Here is a 9,742-nt window from a genome sequence, read left to right on the forward strand (position 1 = left end):
GGATCGAGCTTTAATTGTGGAACGGGAGTTAGTGGATTCTGAATGCATTCGAAATCAGCGATCAAGGAACAACAACCAACTACGCGGAGGAGGCCCAGTCCGCAACACCAGAGACCATCCTGCGCCAGCACCTTATGCCGAAGGGTTACAGCAGCAAAGAAGACAGAATCAAGGAAACCAGTAAGGAGGAAACTTTGTAAATGAATGAAAATGAAAGTGTTTCAGATGTGGTCAGCAAGGGCATCGTCGAAGTGAGTGTCCTCAGGGTGGGGAGTATTTTACGGATCAGCGAGGGGCACAACAATACAACAAATGCCAGCCAGGGCAAGGTTCTAAGCCTACTCAAAATACTTAAGCCAACAAGGGGCAGCCACAAGCCTCTAGAAATGCAGGCCTACCAAGAACACAACCACAAGGAGCTGGAAATGGAAAGAAACCAAGAGGGACTAACCAACAGGCAGTAAGAAGAATGTATGCTCTCCAAGGAGCAGATGATGTTGGTAACCCAGCAGTAATTCAAGTTATGTTAATCCTTATGAATTCTTGGGTTAAAGTATTGTTCGATTCCGGAGCTTCGCATTCTTTTATATCTATTGCATGTGTGTCAAGTTTGGGTTTGGAACCCGAAACGTTAGAGATAGCTATAAGTGTTGCTTCACCCTTAGGGGGCCAAAACCGAGTAAATCTAGTATGTAAGTCTTGTGAACTAGAAATCTCCGGTTCATATTTGATATGTGATCTAAGGGTTATGGCTATGTCTAATTTTGATGTCATCCTAGAAATGGACTGGTTGTCAGTTCATCGAGCCATTATTGATTGTTACCATAAGACAGTGACAACATCCTCCCTTAATGGCACGAAAGTTCAATTTAAAGGAGATAGACAAGATTCTCTAACTCCAACGTGTCGTAAGTCGCGGTGGCATGACCAACTGACTAGATGGTTGGCAAGTTTAATTTTGGAAGACGAAAATCGAAAGGATCCGGAATTACCCCATGTGGTGCGCGAGTACGCTAACGTTTTCCCTGACGAATTACTGGGATTACCTCCAAAACGAGATGTAGATTTCACGATCGAGCTTCAACCTGGGGCTTCACCAATTTCAATAACACCACATCGTATGGCGCCAACTGAACTTCGAGTATTAAAGGAGCAGTTACAAGAACTGTTGAGTAAGAAGTTCATCAAACCAAATATGTCCCCTTAGGGAACGCCAGCATTATTTACGAAGAAGAAGGATGGAACCTTAAGATTATGCATCGATTATCGACAACTAAATCGAGTCACCATTAAAAATCGATATCCCTTACCCAGAATAGATGACTTGTTCAATCAATTAAGAGGTTCAAAATGTTTTTCCAAAATTGACCTTAGGTCGGGATATCACCAACTTCGTGTCAAAAGAGAAGATATACCCAAAACTGCGTTTCGAACCCGTTATGGCCATTATGAGTTTGTGGTAATGCCATTCGGTTTGACGAATGCGCCTGGGGTATTCATGAGTTTAATGAACAAAATTTTTACCCCCTATTTGGACCAGTTTGTGATAGTATTCATTGACGGTATTTTGATATACTCACGATCGAAGGAAGACCATGAACAACATCTGAGAACCGTTTTGCAAATTCTAAGAGAGAACCAATTGTATGCTAAAGCTGGCAAATGTGAATTTTGGTTGAAGAAAGTAAAATTCTTAGGTCATGTTGTGTTTGAATCAGGAATATCAGTGGATCCTGCTAACGTAAAAGCAGTAATGGGGTAGAAACAACCTAAGAATACGTTTGAGATTCGTAGTTTCTTGGGATTAGCAGGTTATTATAGGAGATTCATTCAAGATTTCTCCAAATTAGCTAAGCCGATGACATGCCTAACGCAAAAAAGGAGTAAAGTTTGAATGGAACGAAGTGTGTGAGTAGTCATTTCAAGAACTCAAGAAGAGACTGACGAGCACTCCTATATTAATCATACCTGAATGTGATGTTGGGTACACTGTTTATTGTGATGCCTCTAAAGAAGCGTTAGGTAGTGTGTTAATGCAAAACGGGAAGGTAGTAGCTTACGGATCAAGACAATTGAAGAATCATGAGAAAAATTATCCTACTCACGATCTAGAGTTGGCGGCTGTGGTCTATGCACTTAAGACTTGGTGTCATTACCTTTATGGTGAAAAATTTGAGATCTTTACCGATTACAAAAGCTTGAAGTACTTGTTCACACAAAGAGATTTGAACATGAGGCAGAGACGCTGGATGGAGTACCTTGAAGATTACCAATTCACCTTGTCTTATCATCCTGGGAAGGCTAATGTTGTAGCAGATGCACTAAGTTGAAAGACAAGAGAGATTGTAGCCAACATATCAATTAAAGAATGGGAAATGGTAAGCACCGCGAATGGGTTTAAGTTACAACCAGAGACTCAGAATGGGAAGGGTAGGTTGTTTACAATAGTTACAATACCCCAACTTCTTACCAAAGTGTTAGAAGCCCAAAGATTTGATCAGGAGACCGACTTCATTAAGGCTCGATTAGTGTCCGGGGAATTTTCACCGGATTGGACGCTCCATCAAGATGGTAGTTTAAGGTATTTAGGTAAAATTTTTGTGCCAAACATCGAACAATTAAGAGAGGAAGTACTTAAAGAATTTCACCATTCGGTTTTTGCGGTTCATCCGGGAGGAAACAAGATGTACCAGGATCTTAAGCGATAGTATTGGTGGAGTGGAATGAAGAAGGACATTGCTCAATTCGTATCTAAGTGCTTGACGTGTCAACAAGTGAAGGCAGAACATCAAAAGCCGGCAGGGAAACTCCCACTTTTACCAATACCTAAGTGGAAATGAGAACACATAACAATGGATTTTGTAACGGGATTACCCCAGTCGCCGCAAGGCCATGATGCCATTTGGGTGGTGGTTGATGGATTAACTAAGACGGCACATTTCCTACCAATAGGACCAGCAGGCACACTCAAATCTTTAAGTCGATTATTTATTCGATAAATCATTAGATTGCACGGAGCACTAGTCTCAATAGTGTCAGATCGTGATTCTCGTTTTACGTCATAATTTTGGCAAAGTCTGCAGAAAGCCTTGGGTACAGAGTTGTGTTTTAGTACAGCTTTTTACCCTCAAACTGACGGTCAATCAGAAAGAACAATTCAGACTTTAGAAGACATGCTTCGAGCTTGTGTGATGGACTTTAAGGGTAGTTGGGAGAAACACTTACCACTAGTCGAATTCTCTTACAATAACAGTTTCCAAGCAAGTATTGGTATGGCACCGTATGAAGCTTTGTACGGACGGCCTTGCTGGTCACCAATATGTTGGACAGAAGTCGGAGAAGCACCTCTTTTAGGGCCAGAGTTAGTCCAAGAAACTATCGAGAAGGTGAAACTAATTAGGCAAAGGCTTGAGACCGCTCAGAGTAGGCAGAAAAGCTATGCAGATCAAAAGAGAAGACCTTTAGCATTTAAAGTTGGAGATCATGTGTTTCTGAAAATACAACCTCGCCGAGGAGTTGTTCATTTCGGAAAAAAGGGAAAGTTGTCACCTCGTTTCATTGGGCCTTTCAAAATCTTGGACAAAATAGGAGAAGTGGCATACCGTTTGGCCCTACCACCTCAACTGGCTGGAGTACATAATGTTTTCCACGTCTCTATGCTACGGAAATACGAGCCACACTCTTCTCACATCATCAATTGGGAGGAAATTAATCTTGATGAAGACGTGACATTTGAAGAAAAGCCTGTCAAAATTTTAGATTATCGCGGGAAGAAATTACGAGGTAAAACTATACCGTTAGTTTGAGTTCTCTAGAGACATCGTGAGACGGAAGAGTCAACGTGGGAGCAAGAAGATATGATGTATGCAAATTACCCTTAACTTTTCGAGTCTAAAGGTACGAATTAATTTCGAGGACGAAATTTTTTTAGGAGGGTAGATTGTGAAAACCCATATTTAAATTATTCTTAAAAGAAAATTAATTAATTAATTAATGTTATTCAGAATCTACCTAAAATATATAATAGTGAAAAAAAAATAATTTTAAATTAACCCAATTCTATCACTAACAAAGACCTTATTAAGAATAATAATTTATTGATGTTCAATATTTATTGTTATAAATTATTATTATTATTTTTTTTAAAAAAATGAAGAAGAATCAGATTCTCGGTGGCAGAAGTGCCACCTGCTAACTTGCATGTAAGCTTGGAAAATTTCATCACATCATGATTCTTGGGTTAAGGAGATTTGTAGTGGGAAGAATAATGAGAAAGAGAAAGAGAGAGAGGAAGTAAGAGGGGGAGCTCAGCATAAGTTTATGTATATATACAAGGAGGCTGAAGCATAATCCCAGGTAGGTAAGGAGAGGGCTTAGCTCATTATACTCATGCAAGTCTGCTGCTTCGTATGAGTGAGGGGATAATAAGGAAAAAACTAAATAAATTAAATCTTAGCTAACAGTAGAAAGAGAAGAAGAGAGGAAACAAAATTTTTCTACCATTTCATCACCCATTTGAATCCTACTATTAAGTAAGAAAATCTTCTCAACCCTCTCATTTCTTTTTATTAGTGAAGTTTTCAGATTATGTCCTTGTGATTAAAATGACTACTCATAAATAGAAATTTCATATATATGTGTAGGAATTTTGTGATGTGTATATCAAGTGTTTGAAGATGTTGATAGTCTTAAAATCATCTTATTATTGTAAAGAAATAAGCTTGCATGTGTAGTTTATACATTTAAAGAGAAGATTGAAAATAATTAATCTGTTTTGAAGCTGCCAGAATGTTGCCCGAAGTTTTAGACAATTTTATACTGAATATTTCGAGATAATTTCTTCTACAAAGTTGTTGATAATGATGTCTAGTTCATCCAAGAATTTTGGCAATAATTTTTGAGCTTTTTACAAATTTATACAAAATTTTAACTAAATCTGAAACTGTGTTGAAAATAGTCTATTTTGAATCTGCCAGAATGTTGCCCAAATTTTTAGACAATTTTATACTCACAATTTAGAGATGATTTCTTCTACAAAATTGTTGATAATAATGTCTATTTCATCCAGGAATTTTGGCAACAATCTTTGAGCTTTGTACGAATTTATACAAATTTTTAACTAAATCTGAAACTGTGAGACATATTTTACTATGTATTTGAAAATTTATTTAAAATTCTATACTAAGCCAAATCTGGTAATTTCTAACTAAAAGATGAAATTTGAGAAGTCTAGTTTCAAGATAAATTTTTAGATTATGGATTTAATCTATAAAATTAAGCATGGAATTAATGTAAGGAAATGTGACATACCTGTGTCATAAAGATTACTGGAAATTTTACAGAATTATTTACATCTTATTTTTCTAAAATTCTTTCTGAAAAGTGACCTAAACATCCCTATTGAGTATTCTGTTCAATTGCACGAATTTTAGGATTGTGTAAATAATTTATTTAAAATTTTAATATCTAAGTTATTATGTTCATACAATGATTTAAATTAATTGTCTGTTAAATTTTGGACATTGAATTATTATTGTGTGACATGTATAATGTTTTATGTTGGGAGTTTTTTTTTTTGTTGGTATAACATTATTGGTGATTGAGAATTAAATAATTTGTGTTTAATATATAAAGTTACTGATAAAGGATTAATATCGGATATTCAGGGTGAGCCCTGCTTTTTAATAATTTTTAAGTAAATTGTGTTGCGAAACCCTAAGAGGGCCCGGGGATTATTTGAACCCTTATCGGTATTTGGTTTTGGAATAAGGGTGGATGTGCGGGTGGCACGCAGGGAAGTTACGTACCCCTGGTAGATCGTTCCCTTGGGGCAGACCACGGATGTCACGGCCTGGGTATATAACTCCGAGCGTGGGCATCTTTGGATATTTGACCAAGGGGGGGTTTCCAAATTAACCGTGGTCATGACTTAGTGGTTGTTAAGCTAAACCTCTTTGGTGAGATTTCAAAGGTCACCTAAGTTATTAAAATTATTTGAATTACTTTATTGGTTGTAATTTATGTTTACAATTATATTATTATCTCGTATTTATAATCTCATTATTTTCTCTAAAAAAGAATGGTAGGTTGGTTATGTTTTCTTACTGTGTTGCAAAACTCATGACATATATTTTGTCGCCCTGTCGTTTCATGCCAGATTATGTCGAGGAAAGGACTGAGGCTGAAATTGGAGCTGCTGCTAATATCGAACCTTGGCAAACTTAGAGCCAAGATTTTACCAAAATATAATCCTGTTATTTCTTGTATTAGTATTTAACTATGTTATGACGTTATGTGTGAACTTGTAGTTTTATTTTGTTGTTGGACTTTGACTATGTAAGAATTTAAAATTTCCTAATTAGTAATTAAAATTTTATCTAGTAAGTTATTGTTATTTAAAGTCTATGATGTCTCAAAAAAAAAAAAAAAAAAATTTGGGACGTCACACGTGGCTATTGTCTTCTCGGCAGACTTACTAAAGTTGACAACTTCTAAACTGTGTTACCAACTTGATGACTTCCTTAATATAAGGGATTATCTTTTTATTTTAGGCGGCATATTCGCCTGTTGGTTCATGATGAGTTAAGAGTCGCAATAGACAATCACTTTTTCAGCTTCACTGCTACAACCAACTTTAATTCCGCAATCAATGCCCTGTATTCTGCTTCATTGCTTAAGACCTTGAATCCTAATCTGATTGGTTATTCTAGCATCTGTCCATCTGGTGAAACCAACACCACTCTTGGCCTCGCTCTTTGCCAATTTGAACTGCCATCCACAAATAGACGAAATGACTTGCCGATGTAAATGCCACATGGTTTGGGTTTTTCTATTTTTTTCTTTTGACCTTCCTTGTATTTTTCTTTCTTCAGGCTTGAATTACCAACTGTGTTTTGTTTGCTTCCTCTACGCATCCCAGGCTGAGGTTACCTAGTTTGGGCATCGGGATTGAATTCAGTGTAAACTCAGCAACAATGTCTACCAAGACCTGACCTTTGATTGTTATCATTGTTTTGTATTCTATGTTATATTGACCTAGATCAATAGCCCATCGCGTAATTCTTCTCAACAAATCCCCATGTTGTAGTAAGGATTTCAAAGGTGCTTTGTCAACACCATAATCTTGTGAGCCTAGAAGTAATGGTTTAATTTCTTTGACAGCATTACTAAAGCAAGCGTCAATTTCTCCAAGGGCAGGTATCCAGTTGCCATACTTGCTAGGGTCTTGCTCACATAATAGACTACCCTTTGTTCGCCTTCATTTTCTCGGACGACCACTGCACTGATCACGTGGCAGATACCAAAAAAAAAAAAAAAAATCTTCTCCTAGAATTAGGGTTGATAACAAAGGTAAGGAAGTTAGGTACTTCCTCAAGTTGGCCAAGGCAATTTCACATGCTTCTGTCCACACAAAATTTGTTACTTTCTTCAATAACTAGAAGGACAGTCTACACTTGGCAAAGCTTTGGCTTATGAATCTATTCAAGGTTGCTGCTGTGCTAGTCAAAATTTGAACCTCCTTTGCTGTCATCGGGTTTTTCAAATCAAGTATGGCCTTGATCTGGTCAAGACTTGCTTTGATCCCCATTGTTGTCACTACGTACCCCAAGAACTTGCCAAATCCTACCTCGAAAACACACTTGGAGGTATTCAGTCGAAGCCGATTCGCCTTCAGGATATTTTGCCTCTTTGAGGTCGGCTAAGTGATCTGAGGATTCTTTACTCTTCACGACCATGTTGTCAATGTAAACCTCCACGGTCTTGCTAATCAAGTGCTTGAACATCTTGGTTACATGTCTCTAGTATACTGCCCCTACATTCTTCAATCTAAAGGGCTACCACTATAGCAGTAGAGTCCCTTTTGAGTGATGAAGGCAGTTTTCCTTTCATCTGGTACGAACGTGGTTATCTAGTAATAGCCCCTGTATGCATCAAGGAAACTTATCTGTCCATGGCCCGAGGTGGTGTCCACTAGTTGGTCTATTTGGGCAAAGGGAAGTAGTCCTTTGGACAAGCCTTGTTTAGTCTTGTGAATACCTTGGTGGCATTATTGGTTTTTGGATTTATGTTCTGCACATCGTCGCTGGCATCCTCTTCTTCGGTGTTTGGATCAACGTGCTCATTGTCCTTGCTATGCACGTCGTCGCCAACTCTTCTTTCTTGTCTGGTATTGGCCAGATATCTCTATTAAGTTCCCACAAATGGCGCTAAATTATGGGTGTTGATTTTCGACCTCATAACCAAATAGATCTCTTTGCCGAGAACTAAGGAATTTAGCTGTATAGCACATGAAAGAATAGATTAAGCTAAACACCTAGACACAAGAATATAAGAAATACTACAATGGCTCGTCCACTCGAGGACATTCTGACGATCAAGTCAGTTAACAATCTTGCAAAATAAATCACTTACAAAGAAAAACGCACCTTAGATCCACAGACGTGCCTTACTTTTCTGACCAGCAGTGACTTCGTTGCCTAGAAGCCTTACTTCATAGGATTCTATCCTTTACAAGGATCAAGTCTATCTCGAACTCCTCCTATTCAAATTAAAATGAACTCTTCTTAGAGTTTCATCTCTACCCAAACAGAGAACCTTAAACCATTTAGGACTCTTATCTTCTATTCGAATATCTTAGATTTCGATATAGTCGCACTATATCTCAGCATCTCTGCTCATCCATATGGCACCTCGGAAACCACCTCAGGCACGCAGACAATCCTAACAATATCTCTCCACCGGTATAACTCAAGAACTCTTGGTGCCGTTGCCACGTCCACTTTCACCTCCACTTTATCGCCGTCACTACCACTATCACTAATGCAACCATTAGTACATCAATTTTAAGAACACAACTAACAAATATTTTTCGCCGAAACAAACGGAGTGATAATGATTTATGTTAGTATTTTGGTTTAATTGGGCTTCTTATTTAGCGCCACACATAAAATGTTTTGGTGGTTGACAATAAAAGGAAACAATTATTTTGAAATACGAATATAAATGGCATGCAATGCTACCTTATGCAAGTTATAATGTTTGTGGATTTGATTATCACAAATGTAAAAATTCAGTTATGTGGGAGTGATAACTAAAAAAACAAAGAAGTTATAATCAAACACTAAATGAAGTATAATTCAAGAACTCTAGGATAAAAAAAATAAATAATTATTATAATCAACTAATGCATAAGGTATGATCGAAAAGCTCTTGGGTCATAACCATAATAATGTCATAACCAACATTTCTAGAGTCATAATTAACACAACAATAAATCATAACTTGGGATGCATATGATACACGCCCTTTTTAGAATTTTCCATAAATGATACTTAAGTTTTACCTAATTAGATTTGCATCATCATTCTAGTTAAAAAATGAAGATGTATTAAAATTCATAATAACATTTATTTTTTTGGGAAAGATACTGTTAACATGTTAGCAATTAGATTATAATGCAGACTAATATTTCTCTATAGATTCAAACTTAAAATTTCATCCTGGTACTTAAGTCCCTTCTCCATAACCACCTAGGCTAACCCAGATCTATAATAACATGGTAATTTACAAACTATAAATTTTAAGTTTTGATGGTGTGAGAATGCTGTTTGGAGAGTTATCAAAATAGTTTAAAAAAATTAATATATATATATAAATTCATTTTGTAAACTCCACTTTTTAAATTTAATGATATATTAATAAGAAGATTGATTGATAATTAGAGAATAAAAGAGAGAGAACT

The 9,742-nt window shown here is 36.9% G+C and overlaps 1 protein-coding gene across 1 annotated transcript; it reads left to right on the forward strand.

The window, feature by feature from the left end:
- The first annotated feature begins 469 nt into the window (after window positions 1-469).
- On the forward strand, window positions 470-1,207 carry LOC145823956 (uncharacterized). Its single transcript, XM_082923531.1, has one exon. The coding sequence runs from the start codon at window positions 470-472 to the stop codon at window positions 1,205-1,207; it is 738 nt and encodes a 245-aa protein (XP_082779657.1).
- Window positions 1,208-9,742: the final 8,535 nt, after the last annotated feature.

This window comes from Camellia sinensis, chromosome 4 (genome assembly GCF_055761805.1).
Source record: "Camellia sinensis isolate YWXY chromosome 4, ASM5576180v1, whole genome shotgun sequence".
NCBI classification, from domain to species: domain Eukaryota; kingdom Viridiplantae; phylum Streptophyta; class Magnoliopsida; order Ericales; family Theaceae; genus Camellia; species Camellia sinensis.